This window comes from Frankliniella occidentalis, unplaced genomic scaffold (genome assembly GCF_000697945.3).
Source record: "Frankliniella occidentalis isolate FOCC.00 unplaced genomic scaffold, Focc_3.1 Scaffold418, whole genome shotgun sequence".
NCBI classification, from domain to species: domain Eukaryota; kingdom Metazoa; phylum Arthropoda; class Insecta; order Thysanoptera; family Thripidae; genus Frankliniella; species Frankliniella occidentalis.
The window spans coordinates 116003-136963 of NW_026267539.1; the positions used below are offsets into that span (position 1 = coordinate 116003).

Here is a 20961-nt window from a genome sequence, read left to right on the forward strand (position 1 = left end):
GGGGTCTCAGAGGGCTTATCCGACCCCTTGCTTCTTTTCCAGGCGGTCCTTTCTCAAGGTTTGAGGCTGTTTAAAGGGCTTCCCTCTCTTCTTTCCCGCCTACTTTCCCACCATATCCGGATTCCTGCGATCCTGCCTGAAGTCGGATTCGAATCGTTCATGTTTGAGGTATACCTGAAGGCGCTGTGCTTAATGTAAATAGAAATAGACCAAAAAAACACTGTCCCTTGTCAGTGTCAGTTCTAGTGGTTTTCAGTAAAATTGTCATGGATTTTTATGCTTCGATCATAAATGTGGAATGATACAACAGCTCTCGTTTCTTCCCTTTCCCCCGATCCTTCGCTCCCTGGATGCCGAAAAGACATTTTAAAATTCAAGGTGAACCACTTTTATATTCATGCTATGATGATGTAGTTTTTATTTACATACAGTTTGTGATACTTCTGAAAATACTTACTGTTTCTCCGAAAAGGAAAATTTCTTTCGCCTTTGAAGCTTTTGGTATTGTTTGTTTATGAAAATTATGAATCTCTAACTTAATTGATCCCTTGGTGCTGAACAGAATATGGTAAAGTTAGGTTAAATGTTGCTGACAGTTTGACAGGAAGTCTGCTTTTAAGTATTCTGCAGCTATGCTAGCACACCTTGTCCAATGTTTGTAATACCTTGACAATTTTTAAATCCACGCTTTAATGAGTGGAAAGCCCGTCCAAATTTGTATGTCAGTTGAAGATAAAATTATTCCCTACATCTATTAAAAATGGGCCTTGATCTTGATGTTTTTGTTCTAGGTTCATTATGGAGGATTACAAATTTCTCTTTAAAGTTGTTCTCGTAGGAAACGCTGGTGTTGGAAAAACATGTTTGGTTAGACGTTTCACTCAAGTATGTCATGAAAGTACACTCCGGAATCCATTCCCATATGTCTGTTTAAATGAACACAAATAATCTAATGTAATTTATCATTGGTAGGGGCTTTTTCCTCCAGGGCAAGGTGCAACAATAGGAGTAGACTTCATGATAAAAACTGTCGAGATAGATGGGGAAAAAGTTAAGGTAAGAAATTTTGCGCTAGTTCCAAGGAAAGTGGAAAAGTTTTTCTTTGTTAAATCAACTTCTTGTCTTTTAATGGCAGCTGCAAATATGGGACACTGCTGGTCAAGAGCGCTTCCGTTCTATTACTCAGAGCTATTATCGGTCAGCTCATGCACTCATTCTAGTGTATGATATTAGCTGTCAACCAACATTTGATTGTCTTCCTGATTGGCTAAGAGAAATAGAAGAGTATGCAAGCAATAAAGTCTTACGAATACTTGTTGGTAAGTGTTCTAAGAATGCTTCAGTCTACAAACCTGGATGTGTTTTTCATGTCTTGACAATGAATCTGTGTTGTGCTTTCTTTCTTTAGGAAACAAAATGGACAGGGAAGATCGCGAGATTCCTATGCATGTTGGTGAAGATTTTGCCCAAAGGCATGATATGTATTTCCTAGAAACTTCTGCCAAGGAAGCTGAGAATGTGGAAAAATTATTTATGGAAATAGCTGCAGAATTAATGGAAGTAAGTATTTGTTTCACCTTACAGTCATGAGCTAGGTATTGTGCATTTTAATGAATAATTACAGCCCCTGAACTTCCTGCTGTTCTTCTATTATAGCAAGCAAGAAGCAAAGAATTACCACGGTATGATACTAACTCCCCTACAATTAATGGGCGAACAACATCAATTGGAGACTCTAACTGCTGTAGTAAATTGTCATGAGTTTTAAGCAAGTGGATTGTGCGTATCCTTGTTTTCCTTTTTTAATGTATTTATTGCATTGTGCTAAAATCTGTGTTAATTATGTTGTTAACCCTAGCTCATTAATTTTCCTGTGAACTTACTTTAAGTATCAAAATTTATTGATATTAGATTTTCCAAATTTTTGTTCTCTTTTTTTTGTTTATTGTTTACTTGTTTGAAGCAAATCATTGTACCCTACTTAAGAAGTAATAATGCTACTTCAGAATAATTTATTTGTTGTACATACTGAACATAGCTGCTCTATTTTATCCCGTTAATTTGTATTGGGTTTGTGGTTAAAGCTAAAAGAGCTTACTTAACAAATCTTTTTTTCACTGAATTCAATTGCACTGAACTGCCTTGTGCACTGTGCACTAAAGATTTATGCTTTGTGGAAAGACTTGACTTTTTTGTGTGGAATGTGCACTTTTGTGACTGCGTGGCTCAAGCTTCTCTGTGTAAAAAAAAAAGTATTATTTTTTTTATTACTTTTTAAAAGTATGTCTGTTGATGACTTTTTCCTCCTTTATGGACACTGTGGAAACAGGTAATGTCTCTTATGATGGTTAAGAATTTTGGATGTAGACTTTGCTTTTTGTGATAATGTTAACATGTTTTACTTTTTCTGTTATTAATGTTTCATGCATAAAAATCTGAAATTTCTGACAAAGGGTAAACAAAAGTGACTTCAGCATTTTTGCTACCAACACTGTGTAGTGTATTCGGGTTCTATTTGATGAGGAGCAAACTAATATTGACTGTTTTCTTTAAAAAAAAGAAAAACCATACAAAATTTTGGTTTGGGCCTCATTTTTTTTCTACGTAGAACAGTTGTTTTTCAATTTTTGTAATGTCTATGTGACATGTACTGCGTAAGACACCAAGGACTTAAGTGATTTTGAATGGAATAATGTAACTTTTATGAAGTTTAGTCAATGTTGCCAAAAATGATTGTAAATTGATTTTTGTTTAAATACTAAGTTATTTGTTTAAAATCACTTTAATTGTTGGTACATCACTAAGTTTGTAATAGTAATGATTTCAATCAACTGATACAAATTTGTGCTTTCCATTCCAATGTTGGCTGTAATCTTCTTTTACTAACTTTAGTTAGCTTTGATATGATGCATTTTTCTGTGGCTTATTTCTCATCTGTTTTTTCTGTATGGCCCAATAAGTGTGACCCAGTTATTACTTTCCTGGTGTATGTATTAATTACTGGGAACCATTTTCTTCTCTAATTGTCACTTTGATCGTGAGCGTGGGAGAAATTCATGTACCTATTCATTGTAAAGCCCGCAACAACCCTGTTACCCCTTCCCTCTTTAAAATTGTTGCTTCACTGCTGACATGTTTTGGTTCATCAATGCTTGTGTCAGTTAAAACAGAGGTAGCTTACCTTCATTGGGGCACAGGTAGAAATACAGCAGTGGCTGCGGTGAACATATCATTCCAGTACCATAGGCAAAAGCTGCGTCCATATACCTGGGCGTGTTGTAAATGTGACGTAAAGAAATCCATTACACAGAAATAAACTTGGTCATCGTAATTTTACAGATTTATTTACAATTATTTAAAAAGGTGTTATTTGTACTATTCACGTGAGTAAAAGACAATGAGGTACAAAGAAAATTCAATGCATTCACTATGCGGATTCCACATGGTAGGAATCTGCAAGTTCTGTCAGAAATTACTCTATACATTTCCCCCACACAACTAAACATAAATAAATAAACAATTCATTGGTTGGTTAAGTCTGCATCAGTTCTCTTTGCAAGCAGTGGAATAAGGCAAAAATCAGTGTCACCATTCGTGTGTAAGATAAGAGCAAACAAACCTTAAATCAAACAAAGGAGGGTGCAACTTAAGGAAAACTCAAACATGTCTGTGGGAATGGAAAAATCAACAAATCACTAACCAATTACAGTACCAATTGTTTAAGGCAAAGTGCAACTTAAAAAAATCTTAACGAAAATCAATGTTCTTAGTTAAAAAGAAATACAAACAATATTGCCACTGCCTGCTTACAAATCTATCATCGAAGAATCATGCACATACATAATGTATTCTAATTATCACAGAAAACCCTATTCCCTCATTTTCCCACTCTATTAAATATTAAATAAATCTGACAAGAGTGAATGCCCACATTCCAAAAAAAGCTTGTTTGAAATGATACAGATTTGAAAACAGTCTTATGTGAAAAAACAACTGATAGTAATCAATCTAATACCAATTCCTACAAATACTGACGAGTGGCTTGTCTAAGTGCAACAAGGAATTACCCCCCCACATAGGGGCCCCCCCCCCCCCCCCAAACAAACAAAAGAGGAAAAAAGTATATTTTACAACATAAATGTAATTATCCACAAAAATTAACCTACTGAGTAGTCTCTTGCTTGGAGCTAAATAGGTTCTGTTTGGTGTTTTTGTTTGATTGCACAAATATTATGGTAACTTATAACATTATACCTGTTTGAACTAGAACATGGTGCGTCTTGCATCAGTTTAAGATTATCTAAGTCAAAATTTATGAGTGGGTGTTTACATTAAAATGCTCAGCTACTTCTGTGAGATGTTTTGTAAGTAACACATTCCATTAGAATGTACATCTATGTCAAACATAGTTGACTGACATCTTGTCTGCAAAAAATAAGAGAAACAAATGAGTCAAAAGAGGGAACTTAATCACTATTCACTGAAGCGTTCAGTGCTAAAACTCTTCAACAGAGACTTTTGTTTTCACAGCTATGTGCACAATTTTGTTATAATTATGATTTGATTGATTTGAAGGTAATGGAAATCGAATCTACTTACTGCTGGACTTGCTGCTGCTGTTGTTGCTGCTGTTGCTGTTGCAGCTGTTGCTGACGTAAGCGCTCCTCTTCCATCCTTTTCTTTTTCACTGAGCCAGAATGAAATCTCCCCCCTTCTCCTCTTATTCTATTCATAGCATGGCGGTGCCTAGATTCATGAAGGTATTTCTACATATTTAAAAAAAAAAGAATAATAATTTTGAATTAAAACTTAGATTAGACAACTTTAACTGAAATCCAAACAGATTGTTGATGTCACTAGGCAATGATGTGCAAAAGTCACTATAAGCTCCAGGATCACAATACTCATGTGGACCAAGAGATAACTTACAGGCCTTTCCTTAGGAATTTTTCCTTCTGCTTCTAGTTTTGCTCGTGCCTGGCGTCTTTTCAAAATTCGTCTATATTGCTTAGCATTTACATATAGAGGTTCTTCTTCCAAAATATCTGCACCAGCTAATGGGAGACGTGAAAATTGAGTTACACCACCAGCCCCTCCTCCTGGCATCATCTGTAATGAGCAAAGCATAATTAAAAACAAATTTAAGATATAACTGGTGTGCGATAGGACAAATCTTATTGAAACGGTTCCAGATGTACAGAAAAATAATTAGATAAGATTTACCATTACAATATTGTTTCCATTTACACCTGCTACTTGCTGAACTGGAACTGCAGTGGGGGTTGGGCTTGCAACAGGAGCAGCAGGAGGAGTTGGCTGGGCTGCAGGCGCAGCGGCCAGTTGAACTATGTTTCCATTAATATTTATTACTGCAAACATATGTTTAAAACATTAAAAGTACAGTTTCCATTGGATTAAAAAGGGTCTGTTGCAATAACTGATAATCAAAATAACAGAGAGAACTTACAAGTTGGTTGCTGCTGCACAGAATTCTCAACCGGATTAGGTTGGCAAATAAAAGTATTACCATCTGGCATTTGAATTATTTGAGCCTGCTGTGGCTGCTGAATTAAGATCTGCTGTCCTCCACCCTGAAAACCATTAAAACCAAAATGATTTCTCTGTAAGTCAGAAGAGTGCAATAGCCTCACTAAGATTAAGCGAGCACACAGATGAATAAAACTTAGGGGATGAAATAGAATTAGAGCATATTTACCTGCAAAGCAGATATCGGGAGGACTTGTAACTGTTGTATACCTTGACCATTTTGAGTAGCTAATTGTATGGTTTGCTGAGCCTGAGGAAGTGCATGAACCATAATTTGCTGACCTCCGGCAAGTACCTGTCCTTGATTGACTTGGACAACCTAGAAAAATTTAATTTACAAGTAAAATATCATTCAAAATTGCTCCCCAGAAAACATTAAAAAATAAATCAACAACAAAGAAGCAATGTAATAGTTAACCTGCACTGGTTGGCCTGCGGCATTGGTGACCGTCTGCATCATGATAGGACCACCAGCTCCTAATTGGGCCTCCATAAATTAATATTTTCTCTCCTAAGAGAGGACAGCCAGCAGGAAATTTCACTGAAAACAAAATTTAACATGTGAGAAAATTTGTGACAGATACATTAAAGCTAAAATTTCATGTGCGTCTTCTGGTTAAATCAAAACTACCGTCAAAGAATAAATGTCTTAAGACAGAAGAACCAAATTGTATACGAGACAAAGAAAATCAGGGTTATGCTGAGCTGATGATAACCAAACAGAAAAAGTACAATTATTTCATTTCTTGGTATCCTTGCAGACAACTTACTTGCACTGCTTACTTTGAAGATACAATTCTCCCTAACAAACCAGTGACTGGGTTTTCTGAACTAAAATGTCATGGGGCAAAATACAAAGCAACCATCGAATGACGGAGCCCTGTAGGTTAGTAGGAAGCTCATTTTTCAAAAATTCTTAAGTTTTCTTCGTACACGTTCACGAATACTTGTTGATATCGTTCAAATCGCGGATTTGTCATCAGAGTTTCAAACTTCCTAGAAAACAACAAAAATGGCTCCCACCTATGTTGCGCGAGAAGGGCAGAGCCTGAGAGCGTCATACCACGCAAGCCGTTCACGATCATCCTTTTCCCCGCAAGCTCACCCTATTTTGCCGGCCAAACAAGGGCCTAACGAAGAGGGGGAAAATCAGGGATAATTTGTGGACTTACATTGGATATTTTCGACAGGACTTTCCCGATGATTGGTCGGCAAATTATTCTCCAATAGACGGCGACCAGCCAGCAGCCAGCCACTCAGAATGCCGTGCGCGTGCGGCGTGCACAGCATTGGTGGGCGCGGGCCAACGCGGGCCAAGCCTCGAGCCCAGTGGGCACCCCTTGCACCAGTGGGCGACGAGGGCGCCGCGCAGCGCAGGCCGGACAGCGGCAGCGGCTCGGGCGGACGTAAACAAAACTGTCTGTTTTTATTATTTTGACTGAAATGTCGCGTCAATAAGATTTTAGGCTATTGCAAGTTGCTCGGGGAGTGGTTTACGAACGCTCAGGACTGAGGTAACATTTACTTCTTGTGGCCCCTTATTTCGCGTGTCTTCATGAACCGAAGCTTTTTGTTTGTCCATTCAATCGGTCCTGTCAATTATTGACATTTCCGCTTCTTCTGATGTCTCATTACAAGAAGACGATTCCTTTACTCTCATTTATACATTTTAAGAATTACCTACCTCTTTGTGAGTTGAAGTCAAGAACTTCTTCCTATTTCTATGTTAAAAGAGAAAAAATACTATTTTGTTTTTGCGAGTGCTAGTTGGTTATGTTGGAGTGCTGCTTTCATGAGTAAAGGCATTGGAAAACTAGATTAAGTTATACCTCAGAAAATTGTGACACATTCTCTGCATTATTTTGGTAACTATATTCTGATTGGCTACTTCTAACCTTCTACACATTTTCCTGTCAGTTCAGTTACAATATCAAACGCTCTATGACTATTCTTTTCTAAAAGAAAATTTGTAGAAAATTTTATGTGAAACCTTGAATCAATTTTAGCTTAAGACTTGACTCCAACTTACTCTCAGACAGCTTTTAACCTGTGTTGAGAACCATGCACTCAATATTATCCTGGAATTGTTACAGCATTAACCATGGTTCCTGGGACGATTGAAGATCATCAAGCGGATATAATATTTGTTGTTGAAGGAACAGCTGTAAATGGGGCTTATATAAATGATTTAAAAACTAATTATGTAATTCCAACACTGCAGTAAGTAGAGGCTGTTCCTGTCTACTTATCCAAGTCAAAATGACTTTTCACAGAAAAACTAATGAACATTTTGTTGCAGGTATTTTAGTCAGACTAAAATTGATGATTATCATGAGGTATTGTATTAATTTTATTTCTGTCTCTATCTGATGCATACTATTTTGTGGGTAACTACGCAGAGAGAGCTTACTTTTGGACTGATCTCCACACACCTAATTTTTTCATTTTTCAGAGTCATAGTGTGATGTATGGTCTTGTTGTTTACCACGCAGCAGACTGTTTACCTTGTCCTAGCAGTGACAGCTATGGACCTTTCTGTAGTCCGAACAAGTTACTGTCAATGCTTGATAATGTTGAGTGAGTGAAATGTATTACAGTTAATAATTTAAAATCAAGCTGGGTTTGTCTTTTTTTAAATATTATGCTACATCATGTTTTTGTATGTTTCTAGAATGGTTGGAGGAAAAGGTGAGGCATTTGCAAATATTGCAGAGGGCTTAGCTACAGCTCTTCAATGTTTTGAAGATCTGCAATTAAAACGAGATGGCCTATCAAATGTACAAAAACATTGTATCCTTATATGTAATTCGCCACCATATTTATTGCCTGTAATGGAAGCACCTTCATTAAGTGGTCACTCTGTGGATGAACTTGCGTCTTTTCTCTTAGAAGTAAGTTCAACTTGTTGTGTAAATACCTTCTCTTGTCTGGCTTTAACTGCATACCTGATTATTACATTTCAGCGCGGTATAAATTTATCCATCCTTTCTCCTCGAAAAATTCCTGCACTCTTTAAACTTTATGAAGTAGCTGGAGGAGATCTCCAAATATCTCAGACTAAAAATTACGCCAAAGATCCACGTCACCTAGTGCTTTTAAAAGGATTCAGGTTTGTATCAACTTGAAATTTTATCTCTAAATTGTATTGATGTTCAGTAATTTTTTAAATTGTATTTACTTATTTGAATATTTCTCATGTGTTATTATTTTAGCCTACAAGAGCGTCCTGTGAGCCCAAACCCACCGGTTGGAACACAACTCTCAAACCAGCAAGTTCCCCAAGCGACAGGCCAGCCAACACAAACTGCCCAAGCTCAACCCCCTTCACAAACACCCCAAGCTTCATCCCAAAATGCTGTTCAGCAGGGTCATCAACAAACAGTTTCCTCAGCAGGTTCTGCTCTACCCAGCCCCCTCCCCAGCACAGGTAGCCCTATTACTAATGTGGTTGGAAGTGCAGGTGGAGGACCAGTGACTGGAGGTCAACAGCAGCAGCAACAACAACAGCAGCAACAGCAGCAACAGCAGCAGCAGCAGCAGCAGATGATGTCCAATCAAACAGTTTTCAGAGGGAACCAAAATTCTCAGCCGGGTGTAAGATTCTTGACATCTATAACAAGTAGTTGTGTTGTGTTCTGACAAAAAAATGAAGTTGTGTTTACATTTTAGGGCATGATACCAACAAATCCCCAACAGCAACAAAATCAGCAAGCTCAACAGCAAGCCCAACAACAGGCACAACAGGCACAACATCAAGCACAACAGCAAGCTCAACAACAGGCTCAGCAGGCTCAGCAGTCGCAGCCTGGTCAGCAAGGAATGATGGGAGTGATGGTTGGTGGAGGGGCCAGGCCTCCGTACCCTCCTCAACAACCGCCTAGCTACCCCCCAATGCCAGGAGGTGCAGGTCGTCCTCAGTGGCGCATGCAAGCTCAGCCACGTCCTCAGTTCATGCAGGTAATTATCTGCTGATTTGGATCTGGTATTGATTAAATTGCTCACTCCCAAAATCTCATGCTTTTGTCATGTTTAGGGCCAGGGATTCCCAGGTCCTGGAGGTGCACCACAACAGCAAAGTTCTGCTCTCATTGCACAGCTAACTCAACCTCCTACCAATATTGGACCAGGTGTTAATCAAACCCAACTGCAGTCTCAGTTTGGTGAGGACTTTAGTTTGAAATTAACAGATTGTGTGCAGCTTGTCACTCATGTTGAACAACATCTTCTAAACTTCAAATATTCTGCACACAAAACCTATTTAATATTTGTGAATGAAAGTATTTTGTTTTATTCTCAAAATTTTTAGGGGCTGGAAACATGACGCAGCAGCAGATGAGAATGAATCAAATGATGGGAGCCCAATCCCAGTCGCAGGGAACTGGCCAAGGACAAGGTCCTCCGGCTCAGCAAGGCACTCAGGGTCCTGGACAGAGTCAGCAAGGTCCGAATCCTCAACAATTACTACAACAACAGCAATTGCAACAGCAACAGCAATTGCACCAGCAACAACAACTACAGCAGCAACAACTACAACAACAGCAGCAAGCTCAGCAACAACAGGCTCAGCAACAACAGGCTCAGCAACAACAAGCTCAACAGGCACAAGCCCAACAGCAAGCCCAACAGCAAGCCCAACAGCAAGCCCAACAGCAAGCCCAACAACAAGCCCAACAGCAGGCACAACAGCAAGCACAACAGCAGGCGCAACAGCAAGCGCAACAGCAAGCCCAACAGCAGGCACAACAGCAGGCCCAACAGCAGGCCCAACAACAAGCGCAACAACAAGCGCACCAAGTACAGCAGCAAGCACAGCAACAAGCTCAACAGCAAGTGCAGCCCATTGTTCAGCAACCTATGCAAAGGCAAATTATTTGGAGTGGTTTACTGGAATGGGTTGAGAAAAGTCCAAGCAAAATGTCTTCAGCAAACCAAGCCAAATTGGCAAGGCAGTTACCTTGCCAAGTTGGGACAAATTCTAAAGATCCTCCTGAATTGTAAGAAGTTTTCTGCATTATGCGATTTTGGCTGTACTCAATGCCAGCAGTTTTCCAGAATAATTAATTTAATTGTCTTATCATAATTATTTTGTTCTGTTTTTCACTTCTTGTAGATCAGCAGAAACATGGCCTCAAAAGTTACTTATGCAGTTGATGCCTAAAACACTAATTGGCAGCATAGGTGGTACATTTCTAAAAAATTCAAAGTCGGTGTTCTTTCTACCAAAGAATTGTGAAGAATTGGATAATCTTGTTCAAGTCATGAGTAACGGATATGTAAGTATTCAGATACCGGGTGTCCGGGAGAATACGCGCGATACGCGGCAGCTCGAAGGGTTGCCTACGCATTGGCGGAAGGCGGCCGATCGCCACGGTCGCCTCCTTCACCCGCTCCCCCTGTCGCCCTCACCGCCTGCAAGCCAGTGCGTAGGCAACCCTTCGAGCTGCTCGAGACTCTCCCGGACATCCGTTAGAAAGGCTGCGTTTCACAATTTTGCTCTACTAAAATTACACACCTCACGATTATTTTTTAATTTTACTTCCAGGCTGGCTGTGTTCACTTTAACAGCACTAACGCAAACTCTGCTTGTGATCTTAAAGTTCTTATCCTGCTTTATACATCTGATAAAAGAACGTTTATTGGTTTTATTCCTAATGACCAAGCAGCATTTGTTGACAGATTGCGAAAGGTCATACAGCAACAAAAATCTGGTGGAAGACAGGTTAGTAGTACCTTATTCTCAAGTAAATTACTTTGGAAAATTGTCATAATGTGTGTAAAAGGCTTACTGCTAATAACGCTGCTTCTGCTTTGGCTACTACTAGCGTCAACTGTAGCAATTTAACCTGCATGACCGAGTTAAATAAATCTCTCACTTCTGGACTGACTCTACTGACGACTATATTACTCTTTTAGCTTGCATTACGCTCTTCATGCTTTTCAAGTGTAATATAAATGGATTCACATACTAAGTATAAAAAATTACATGCTCAAATCACAATAACCTACAGCTGCTTTTTTTGTGTTTGTCTTAATTTAGGGTGTGCAACAAGGCCAAAACCAACAAGGAATGATAGCAGGCCCTCAAGGAATGGGTCAAGGCCCTCAGGGAATGAACCAAGGTCAGCAAGCCATGGCTCAAGGTCCTCAAGGCATGAATCAAGGCCAACAAGGAATGGGCCCTCAAGGAATTAACCAGGGCCAGCCAAGTATGGGGCAGGGGCCACAAGGAATGGGACAAGGCCACCAAGTGATGGGACAGGGGCCACCAGGAATGGGTCCGGGACCTCAAGGGATGGGGCCAGGACCTCAAGGGATGGGTCAAGGGCAACAAGGAATCGGGCAGGTTCCCCAAGGAATGGGACAGGGGCCTCAAGGAATGGGTCAGGGGACACAGGGTATGGGTCAGAATCACCAAAGTATGGGTCAAGGACCTCAAGGGATGGGGCAAGGGCCGCAAGGGATGGCTCAAGGTCCTCAAAGTATGGTGCAGGGTCCACAGGGAATGGTTCAAGGATCTCAAGGTATGGGACAAGGCTCACAGGGTATGGGCTTAGTGCAGCAAGGTATGAGTCAGGGTCAGCAGGGAATGATGTTATCTCAAACCAATCAAATGGCAATGGGAGGAGGACAAATAACACAAAATGTTGTATCGTCAACTGTGGGTGGGGGTGGTCCATCAGGAGTTGGACCTGTCCAGGGACAATCTCAGGTGGGCCCAATGTCAGGCGTCATAGGGGGGCCATCTAATGCAATGGGAATGCAGGTAAGTTTGTTTTGTAATATACTATTGGTCAGAGTTTTACATTTAATTTCATGCTGTTGAATTAACACCTTTTTTTTCTTCTCCCTTTTCCTTTCCTTTTCTTCTTAGGGAGTGGATGGGACAATGGGAATGCGAATGCCTGGCCCCAATGTATCAGCGGGCCCACAGGGTGGACCACAGGGACCTCAAGGTGGTCCTGGAGCGGCTGGTGGCATGATGGCGCGGGGCATGATGCCCTCTATGCAAAGAGCTATGGCTCCTCAAATGCAAGGTGCCTCCCAAGATATGGAGCAGCAGCTGAAGCAATTTGAGGTAATGGTAGGAGTGTTATCTCAGTGTTTGGTAGTATTGGTTTTATTTGTGCAACATTGGTTTCTTCTGTATGTTGTAATGCACCCTATGACCAGAGAGGTAAATGGGTCCCTATTTGGAAATTGGTGTAAACTAAGTTGTGAAAATAAGGCTGAAGTAGATAGAATGCATGAAATGGTCTTAAAGTATGTATCTGTAAGGGAAAGTGAAAGGGGGAGGGGAGGGGATCACAATTATTTGGGTGAGTGATTTAAAACTAGAGGTAATGAATGAGTCTTCACATGTACCACTTGTGGGGTTGCAGCTTGTCACCATGAAAGTGCAGCAGCAGAAGCTGCAGCAAACCATGGATATGGGTCAACAAGTGCTTGATGTGAGTGGAGAGCATCAACAAAGACAACCATAGAAATACCCAACTTCCTCAACCATTTTTATGTGTCCCTCCTTTGCTTTTCTTAGACTTGCTTAAATAACATTATCTTCTTTTGTAGAAGGTTTAACCTGTTTTGGTATACAAGCTTTACTAACTGATTTTTTCTACTATATCCCTATCTATCATTTTACATGCTATCCTGTAATATATTACAGTGATCCATTCAGAATGTATCTTACGTACTTCCCTCTTAAATGACTCATTTTTTATTCCCTTTTCCCTTGGATCCGTGTTTGATGTTCTAAGAAGCTTAAGAACTCTGTGCGCGCATGTCATCCAAAACTAATAATCTTTTTCAGATTAAAGGATTTTTTTATTTTTTTTAATTGCCTGCCTGCATAACTGTTAATTTTCTTAAATAAAACCCAAACACTTTGCTTTGCTTCTTTTTTTCTTTTTTTTTTTCAAAAAAAGAAAAAGTACAAGTAACTGCTGCATCCTTAACAATTGCTCACTGTGCTTGTCCATTCATCCCCTTGAAAATGTTGACATTCAACTCATGCAGATATCACATTAAGAATGTTTATTTTCTTTGCCCCTCTCTGTTTAGAATGACCCAGGAAAATTGAGAGCTCAGCTACAACTTCAACAGTTGCAACAACAAAGACAAATGGGTCCACAAAGTATGCAACAACGACAACAGCCTCAGCAACAGCAGCAACCCAATCCTAATCAACAACGAATGATGAGACCTAGTAATCCTGGACTGAGAATGCTCCTTCAACAGGTACCAATATAGATCACTTTTTTAATTTTGTAGCTCTAAATTTGATCTGATTAATGTACTCTGCAACTTGAAAAACTTCTGATTCTCATTCACTTTACAGCAACCGTATCGGCCAGCAATGATCAATCAGCTGCAACAGCAGCAAATGGGGGTCCGAGGACCTATTGGTCAACCAGGAAGTCAGCAAGGTGGAATGCAACAACAATTTGAGCCAGAATACGATTTCTAGGTGTAGTAAGTACAGTATTTTATCTTGAAATGTATGTTTAAGCAATTACTGTTATGACATGGCCATTGTTGTTATAATTGTAGTACAGATACATCACATTTTGAAATGTTAACATCTCAATTTCATCCTTAGTACCTGATCATTTAAACAATATCAGATTCACCTAAGAAATTGGTATATCTTGTAATGTGCTGTGATATATTAATATCTCAATGTATTCACTGTTCTTAAGAATGTATTTTAGTCATTTGTCGGAAGTATTTCCAAAATTTTCTTGACTGATTATAAAATTGTGTGGAATCTGTACATAAGACTTCACTAATGCTCCATATACCTTTGTCTGTTCAATGATCTTAAAGTTTCAAGACAAAGAAGTAAATATCTATCATTTTTTAAAATATACTTTTTTTTTTGTTGCTTTATGAAATTTATGTGTACCTGATAAACTATTACAGAGTTATTTTATGTTCCAATGGTTTCTGTTTTATGGTCATGAAGTATTTTATGTCTTTATGTCTTTCTTACTTAGTGTACAGGTTTTTCTACTCTGTATCTCACCCTGTATTTATTGAAATAATTATAAGAATTGTCACTAGAACCTTCTTTTGGGGTCTTCTGTGACTTACTTTATGATCTCTCATTTTGTGTACTACTATCTTGCCATGAAAACCCATGCAGCTTTGATTGTTGTGAACCATGTATCCTAGATTATTGTTGTTAGTGAACCTTAGTGTACGGTACCTATTTAGAGTAGGTAGTTAAACATAAATAATAATTATGACATGATCCAAATTCATATGTTAAGATGCACTTGTGCTATTCTTAAACACATGGAGGCTTAATGACAGTACCTAGTGTATGATCTTAAAGCTCAAGTGCTCATCTTCAGTGCAGTATAGCTATGAAAAGTTGTTGGTTCATGCATGTTATCTACGAAAAGAAGATTTTTGCTAGCAACTTTTAATAGCCAATAATCTTATTAAACACATGATACTTGTACTTCATAAACCTAAATTTTTTGTTTTTTGAGACAAGGTAAGGTAAGAAATAGCTAGTTTAAACATTCAAAGCCTCTTTTCTACTATGTTCAATCAACAAACGTGAAAAGTAGCTATCCTATTAAGGCAAATTAAATTGTTCACATCATTTCTTCCTGAAATATAAATGAGGTGACTGTTTCATGACTAGTTTTTCTGAATAAATAATGGTAACTTTTTGAGTCCATGCAATAAATTTGTTTTTGACTAGTTAATTAATAAAATTCTTATTCATGATACAAAATTTCTAAATATTGGTCTCACAATGAACTTTTATTGGAATTTTTAGTAAAATTCACTCTGCTAGGTGACACATGTTTATGTGGGGGGATGTAATTTTCTGTTATAACCTTTTGGCATGGACCATCACGTGGTATTTCAATCCTGTGTAAAATTCCCTTTTCTTCTTTTACTTGGTTGCGCAGCTCTTCGAAGGATTTGTCCCTTTTAACAAATTCTGAGAATGTTTGACAATCAATATTTAGAGGATATTTTGAGTCACCTGAAAGAAATCAAAACAAAACTAGAATCATACAAACATAATAACTTGAAAACATCACACCAAAAACTTATGTCACGTTTACCTGGCAGAATACACAATAGACCATCTTTAACTTTTTCTTGAACAGGCATAGTACGAATACAACCATGTTGGGCTCTAAGAGAAGCAAAAGAAGCTAGTGCTTGATGGTCTTTAAATGTAGAAAGACGAAGAACTTCATAGAACTGCGGATTGGCAAAACGAATTTCTCTAGATTCTGCTTGTTCAATAAGGTCACAAGCACTTGAACACTGAAACAAGAATGAACAAATATGAAATGTGTTTTTTTAAGTAATTCATAATTTTGAGAAATATTTTAAAAGAAAACTAACCTTTAACTCATCCATTTCAGATTTATCTAAAGCATACGGAGGTAAAGAATGTAAATTTGCAAGGAAGAACACCGAATTGTGACGAATGCGTTGTTGAGTTGGTGTAAGCCAGTTACTCCATAGGTGAAGTCCCCACAAATCGGGAACACACCCAACTGCATGGCACAAAGCCAACATTTGACGCGGATCTGCTCTCACTCGACTTTGCCATGCAGTAAGCTCATTGAGAACAACGAAAGATGCAAAAGGAAGTCCTTGCTCAACCGCACTTGGGCTACGACACAACAGGATTCCACTTTCTTCAAATGTTTCTCTTATAGCACATAAACGTAGTGACATCCAGCCAGGTATACATGAACTCCTCTAAATTAAAAAAAAAAAATTAAAAAAAGGAAGAACAAAAGACAGAAATTTTAATGATGAAAAAATTAGAGCAAGAAAGATAATAGCATTAGGACGTACCGACTCCTTATAGTCAGGCATATGTTCTATTCCACCACCTGTTGATATGCTGTGAAAGCTGTTATCTTCATACCCAAAGGACCGATACAACTCAATCCATGCAGGACTACTGTCAGCAGCTTCCATGTGTCCTCCAGGAAATACATGAATTCCTGGTAAGTGTCTATCAGTCTCCCCTCTTCGTACACACAAAAGGTTTATATTACTCTTGTCAGATGTACTGTATCCTGGGCTGACACCTCGGGAAATCCTATTCGGGCATTCCACCTTTGGTGTAGAATCACGCGACACGGTCGACCGCAAGGCAATGATTATGCTAGCTGACACCTTCCACGCTTTAGAATTCATGACATAAACAATTTCTAACCTATGATAAATAATGTCGGAACAGGACTCTTATATAGTTTATAGATAAATAGAGTAACAAGTAGCATTTGTTTGACAAGTGAACCGAATCCAATTGAAAACAATCAGGAGAGAGCACAAACAAAGAGAAACACCAACTACATTGCTAAGCTAAGCAAAATTTCCAATCAAACTTTTTGAGAGCAGCAGACTACGTCTAGCAGTCATCTCAACACCGAAACCTTGGTCGTTTCCACTTTTCAAACTTAGCGCCACTCAACAGGTTTGCAGATTTGCGTTGTTGTTGTAGGGATTAATTCGTGACTGGATACTTTTAAAAACACAATCGTGGAAAACTCATTCAACTGAACTAGAAGTCTCGAATAGCTTTTGAAATTTCTATTTTATGTAACTCTTTTTAATGTTACACATCGTTTTTTCTATTATTTTTTGTTGTATGACTGTGGCTTAGGGGGGAAAAAGTTCCCTAGTGCAGGGAAGGAATTCAGAAGACACGAACGTTAGAAAAGAAGCATAAGTATGCCAAATGTTTTATTTATGTTGAGCATGGCTAAATCGTAAAACGCTAGAAATGTTTGCTAATGCTCAAGAACTTAGTGGAAGTTTGTAACGCACGTACTTGCGTTGTCAAAGGAGTTTTATTATTAACACAAGTGGTTTCTTCTAAGTCTTCGGTGGTAGAACTAGGCCTTGTGTTCGAAGTAATACGTCGAGGTATGTGTTGGGGTTCGGTCACTAGCTTCTTATCTCAGTTTTGATCTCTTTTATCCTTGTTGGAATAAAATACTTCTTAATCCTCCTCATAAGTTTATTTTGCTGTGTTCAAACAAGCATAACAATTTATTGTGGGTGGTTGGTTTCTCACATACGGTCATCTGTGGAAATCTCACAACACAAATGTTCAGTTGATGCTAGATTTGTTCCCAGTACAATGAAACTTGTTGCCTGCCCCTGCCTACCCCTGCCCTATGTACCATTTGCCTATCATTTATCATTTTATTCGTGAACACCTGTCTAACTCAATATAGATATTCTTTACAAATTAAGGTCAAACTCACTAGAACTGGCTCTTCCTACAGTGACAACTTTTCCTTAGTGCTTTTTCTGTCAAAAATCATGTCTTGTTACATTTTTTCAATGTTGTGTTGTTGCTTGAGTTGTAACCAAATAATTCCAGTTATTTCTGATCAAGATATTGCAAGGTTTTACCTATCACACATCACCATGATATTTTAACTATTTTACAGCTCACAACTAAGCCGCACCTCATATCTCATTTAAAGTTGAGCTAAGGGTCCCAACAGGCCCAACATTCTTCATAAATTAAGGTCGACCCATCTTTTCCTATAGTTAACACCTTTTTCTTCATTGCTTTTAAATTGTCAAAAACCAGCGCATTACCTAAATTTTTTTCAATGTCACTTCACTTTAGCTACTGGTTTACTGGTTAAGAGCTTTACCCAGATTTTAAAGCCTCTAAAATCACCTCAAGGATGTGTCTCATAATTCTTTAAACTCGGCAATCTTTTTTTTTTTTTTTTTTTTTTTTTTTTTAGAAAAAATACTTTGATTTTGGCTTTTATTGTTAAATTTCTTTTGCAGAATGGTGCTTTGTGTCAACAGAACTCCTCTGGAAGAGGCTCCCTCAGACATGACTACATTGTTTCACATGCATCCAGGCTACAGAGATTCTGCTGCTGTACTTATTTCAATACCAACGAAGGTTGTTGGGCCTGTTGGGCTACTATATGTCATGGAAAGAGAGCTTGCTGTTACTGTGCCTCATGATAGTACGTATATAAAATTGAAATCTAGTTACAGTAATTCCATATACTATTATTTTCAGCATAGTTTTTTGCTCCAGGAAACCGGTATTCACGTGAAGGATAATTATTTTCTTACTTTACAGAAAATGTCAACATTCTTGGTACTGATAATGCTACTACATGTATTATTGTGGTGCTACGTCACACTGGTAAATGAGCAAGTAGTTTTCTTAGTTCTCTTTTAATTCCAGAAGCCCCTACTGTTATCATTAAAGGAAATTTTTCTTTCAGGTTCAGGGGCTGTTGGTATAACTCATCTCCATAATGTTGGCTGTGAAGATGGAGTTGTAACTCTCATTGAGAGAGTGAGAGAGCTTTCTGCAGGCTTTCCTGAAGGTCGCCTTGAACTAAATCTAATTGGAGGGTTTGCAGATAGCCGTAATTACTCTGAGGGTGTTTTCCAAGGCATTATGCGTAAGTGCTCTGATCTAACACATCAACAATTAATGTTGAAGTACTTTCTGTATTAAGTGGATTTTGTTGTCATTTATTTTAAGATGCATTCCACAAGCAGCCGTTGGAAGTGGACCTAATCATAGCATGTGTGGGCGAAGCTAATACAACTGTCAGAGCAGGAGTCCGCTGGCCAATTATTTGTGGAGTTGGTATGTTTCTTTGGTCCTATTTTCTTTCATGTGAAAAAGAAATTATAGCCAAAGTAGTTGAATATTTATTTGGGCATCAATAACATGTTAACAGATTTTATAAAACTTATTATGTTAATTTTTTTTTAGGTGTAAATAATAAAACTGGGGAAATCTTTCCTGCCACATTCCCTGACCGAGGTCCAGAAGTATCTTTGCGATTGGCTCGGCACCTCACGGGAGGACATCAGGTAATTTGCCATCTCTTGTCATGTAACATGTGTGTCTTGATTATTTTTTTCCTCTGCTTTAATTTGGTGTTTTCTTCCACTTAACTGGCGAAGGTGTTGGATGTGTATGACTGTAGTTCGGGTTTGCACCGTATTGGTCCCTTCAATTATGAACCACTTAGAGGTGTTGACTTGTGGCTGGAACAGTCAGATGAATTTATTCTTCAACATTTATCAACATCGCCTGAAGTTGAACCACCCCATTTCTCAACAATGGTGAGGCAAAATTTATAAGTGAGGTGAAAATTCCTCACTATGTAATGTACTTCTCATTATTACAATCGTATTATATAATATGTTAATTTCACTTTATAGATTCGTCAAACCTTAAAGTATATCCAAGATCACCCGTTCCCTGCAATTACTGTGTTCCGAGATAACAGGCCACACTATTACAAACGTGATGAGATCACTGGCATGTGGGTGCCATTTCGGTTTTAACCCTACTCAGCCAAATGGACTGCAACTTGTACTGACTGATTATCTGTATCAAAAGGTTTGACCAGTGTCTTGTTTTATCTTTGTGACAGTTCTTTGTTGAAGTATATTGCCTGAGCTTACATTACTCAGGGCACTATCTTATATGACATAATAGCATTTGTTTTTTTGAAGAGCATTCACTCCAGTGTTTTATTTGTGATCTTATGATGTAAGTTCCCCTCATTTCTCTTTTAGATAATGTCATATGATTTCAAAAGTCAGGTCGTCACTCTACCTGTTGCTACATTGAAACAAACCAGATAATAATGCCTGTAATAAGTGTGGAAATTTTAAAGGAGTGTCTGGTTGTGAAATAGTTATGTACGTGGTGGTCTGATAATTAGAAAACCCTAGTAGTGTGCAAGACTGCCTAATGGTCAGAGAATGTAAAAAATCGCAATCACTTGTTATCATCAGCAGTTATTCTTTTGTAATTATAATTCTCTAAATTTCATTTATTTTTTGTGGCTCACTTCTTAGTTAATGTTGCAAGTAGGTGGTTGGATAGTTTTAAGTCCAAATCTCCAAAGTCAAGCTTCCATACTAACTTGACATTGTATATGCATTTTTCAAAATACATCAATACTTTCGGTGTTGAAATGAAGTGAAAGCAATTTGTTTTATGTTGGTGTCCGTGCAGTCTCATAAAATGAATCGAGTGAATCTCTCTACAATACAACATTACCTTTCGTAACCCATAAATTTGTTAACTTGAGCTCCCCGCTCCTCATCAAGTCTGATAAAATTACCCTAGCTTGTACTTCAGGTACCCTAGTGATATTTGCTACCTTTTGGAATGTTAATATGCTTGCCTTAAATTATGCTTTGGCACAGTGTATGTTTGTACAGATACTGGAATTTTGTGTGCCAAATACTAAAACTACACGTCTTGTTTTATGTAGTCAGAACCAAACAGGGATATATTCTTTTATTGTTGAAAACTACTTACTGTACATATGTTTTTCATAGATAGTGATCTGTGTTAATGTTGTGGTTGTGACACTCTCCTCAGAGAAACATAATCAATTATCT

At 38.3% G+C, this 20961-nt stretch overlaps 5 protein-coding genes across 15 annotated transcripts; 3 read left to right on the forward strand and 2 right to left on the reverse strand.

Annotated features, from left to right (window-relative positions):
• Positions 1-181: 181 nt before the first annotated feature.
• Positions 182-3336, forward strand: LOC113216829 (ras-related protein Rab-30). Of its 4 annotated transcripts, none has more exons than XM_052274628.1 (6): positions 182-430; positions 792-885; positions 973-1056; positions 1136-1319; positions 1409-1560; positions 1657-3336. In XM_052274628.1, exons 1-6 carry the CDS (start codon positions 351-353, stop codon positions 1759-1761), a joined length of 699 nt encoding a protein of 232 aa, XP_052130588.1. In that variant the 5' UTR covers positions 182-350; the 3' UTR covers positions 1762-3336. The 4 variants fall into 4 exon arrangements, with proteins under 4 accessions (XP_052130588.1, XP_026292440.1, XP_026292443.1 ...); XM_026436655.2 differs by having other exon boundaries at positions 186-378; XM_026436658.2 differs by lacking the exon at positions 182-430 and adding an exon at positions 480-501.
• Positions 3337-4088: 752 nt separating this feature from the next.
• Positions 4089-6869, reverse strand: LOC113207225 (nuclear transcription factor Y subunit alpha). Of its 4 annotated transcripts, none has more exons than XM_026423692.2 (8): positions 6720-6869; positions 5966-6088; positions 5717-5866; positions 5468-5591; positions 5224-5369; positions 4930-5109; positions 4600-4766; positions 4089-4425 (listed from the first exon to the last, which is right to left on the reverse strand). In XM_026423692.2, exons 2-8 carry the CDS (start codon positions 6038-6040, stop codon positions 4395-4397), a joined length of 873 nt encoding a protein of 290 aa, XP_026279477.1. In that variant the 5' UTR covers positions 6041-6088; positions 6720-6869; the 3' UTR covers positions 4089-4394. The 4 variants fall into 4 exon arrangements, with proteins under 4 accessions (XP_026279477.1, XP_026279494.1, XP_026279503.1 ...); XM_026423709.2 differs by lacking the exon at positions 6720-6869 and adding an exon at positions 6571-6709; XM_026423718.2 differs by lacking the exon at positions 6720-6869 and adding an exon at positions 6653-6691.
• Positions 6870-6894: 25 nt separating this feature from the next.
• On the forward strand, positions 6895-15192 carry LOC113207163 (mediator of RNA polymerase II transcription subunit 25-like). Of its 3 annotated transcripts, XM_026423582.2 has the most exons (18): positions 6895-7061; positions 7641-7767; positions 7847-7883; positions 8000-8124; positions 8219-8438; positions 8511-8656; positions 8760-8941; positions 9008-9141; positions 9217-9504; positions 9581-9707; positions 9854-10541; positions 10658-10820; positions 11090-11266; positions 11585-12310; positions 12419-12622; positions 12927-12995; positions 13606-13782; positions 13883-15192. In XM_026423582.2, exons 2-18 carry the CDS (start codon positions 7649-7651, stop codon positions 14009-14011), a joined length of 3711 nt encoding a protein of 1236 aa, XP_026279367.1. In that variant the 5' UTR covers positions 6895-7061; positions 7641-7648; the 3' UTR covers positions 14012-15192. The 3 variants fall into 3 exon arrangements, with proteins under 3 accessions (XP_026279367.1, XP_026279358.1, XP_026279376.1); XM_026423573.2 differs by having other exon boundaries at positions 8760-9141; XM_026423591.2 differs by lacking the exon at positions 12927-12995 and having other exon boundaries at positions 8760-9141.
• Positions 15193-15300: 108 nt separating this feature from the next.
• On the reverse strand, positions 15301-17047 carry LOC113207203 (acyl-coenzyme A diphosphatase NUDT19). The gene is made up of 4 exons (XM_026423659.2): positions 16384-17047; positions 15922-16284; positions 15633-15840; positions 15301-15550 (listed from the first exon to the last, which is right to left on the reverse strand). The coding sequence occupies exons 1-4, from the start codon at positions 16729-16731 to the stop codon at positions 15309-15311; spliced, it is 1161 nt and encodes a 386-aa protein (XP_026279444.1). The 5' UTR covers positions 16732-17047; the 3' UTR covers positions 15301-15308.
• Positions 17048-17243: 196 nt separating this feature from the next.
• LOC113207211 (protein N-terminal asparagine amidohydrolase) lies at positions 17244-20674 on the forward strand. Of its 3 annotated transcripts, none has more exons than XM_052274630.1 (8): positions 17244-17266; positions 18352-18539; positions 18659-18724; positions 18807-18989; positions 19073-19180; positions 19310-19409; positions 19497-19665; positions 19765-20674. In XM_052274630.1, the coding sequence occupies exons 2-8, from the start codon at positions 18353-18355 to the stop codon at positions 19888-19890; spliced, it is 939 nt and encodes a 312-aa protein (XP_052130590.1). In that variant the 5' UTR covers positions 17244-17266; position 18352; the 3' UTR covers positions 19891-20674. The 3 variants fall into 3 exon arrangements, with proteins under 3 accessions (XP_052130590.1, XP_026279464.1, XP_052130589.1); XM_026423679.2 differs by having other exon boundaries at positions 17248-17463; positions 19310-19410; positions 19504-19665; XM_052274629.1 differs by having other exon boundaries at positions 17248-17463.
• The last annotated feature ends 287 nt before the right edge of the window (positions 20675-20961 follow it).

Excerpts from the sequence above, each read along its gene's own strand:
- LOC113216829 (XM_052274628.1), top strand. The coding sequence starts at position 351 with ATGCCGAAAAGACATTTTAAAATTCAAGGTGAACCACTTTTATATTCA. Across the intron at positions 886-972 it reads TGGTTAGACGTTTCACTCAA|GGGCTTTTTCCTCCAGGGCA; the intron begins GTATGTCATGAA and ends TATCATTGGTAG. Across the intron at positions 1,561-1,656 it reads TAGCTGCAGAATTAATGGAA|CAAGCAAGAAGCAAAGAATT; the intron begins GTAAGTATTTGT and ends CTTCTATTATAG.
- LOC113207225 (XM_026423692.2), bottom strand. The coding sequence starts at position 6,040 with ATGGAGGCCCAATTAGGAGCTGGTGGTCCTATCATGATGCAGACGGTC. Across the intron at positions 5,592-5,716 it reads TCCCGATATCTGCTTTGCAG|GGTGGAGGACAGCAGATCTT; the intron begins GTAAATATGCTC and ends AATGGTTTTCAG. Across the intron at positions 4,767-4,929 it reads AAATTCCTAAGGAAAGGCCT|AAATACCTTCATGAATCTAG; the intron begins GTAAGTTATCTC and ends TTAAATATGTAG.
- LOC113207163 (XM_026423573.2), top strand. The coding sequence starts at position 7,649 with ATGGTTCCTGGGACGATTGAAGATCATCAAGCGGATATAATATTTGTT. Across the intron at positions 10,821-11,089 it reads AAGTCATGAGTAACGGATAT|GCTGGCTGTGTTCACTTTAA; the intron begins GTAAGTATTCAG and ends TTTTACTTCCAG. Across the intron at positions 13,783-13,882 it reads TGAGAATGCTCCTTCAACAG|CAACCGTATCGGCCAGCAAT; the intron begins GTACCAATATAG and ends TTCACTTTACAG.
- LOC113207203 (XM_026423659.2), bottom strand. The coding sequence starts at position 16,731 with ATGAATTCTAAAGCGTGGAAGGTGTCAGCTAGCATAATCATTGCCTTG. Across the intron at positions 16,285-16,383 it reads TGCCTGACTATAAGGAGTCG|AGGAGTTCATGTATACCTGG; the intron begins GTACGTCCTAAT and ends TTTTTAATTTAG. Across the intron at positions 15,551-15,632 it reads TCTATTGTGTATTCTGCCAG|GTGACTCAAAATATCCTCTA; the intron begins GTAAACGTGACA and ends GATTTCTTTCAG.
- LOC113207211 (XM_052274630.1), top strand. The coding sequence starts at position 18,353 with ATGGTGCTTTGTGTCAACAGAACTCCTCTGGAAGAGGCTCCCTCAGAC. Across the intron at positions 18,990-19,072 it reads TGTTTTCCAAGGCATTATGC|ATGCATTCCACAAGCAGCCG; the intron begins GTAAGTGCTCTG and ends ATTTATTTTAAG. Across the intron at positions 19,666-19,764 it reads CACCCCATTTCTCAACAATG|ATTCGTCAAACCTTAAAGTA; the intron begins GTGAGGCAAAAT and ends TTCACTTTATAG.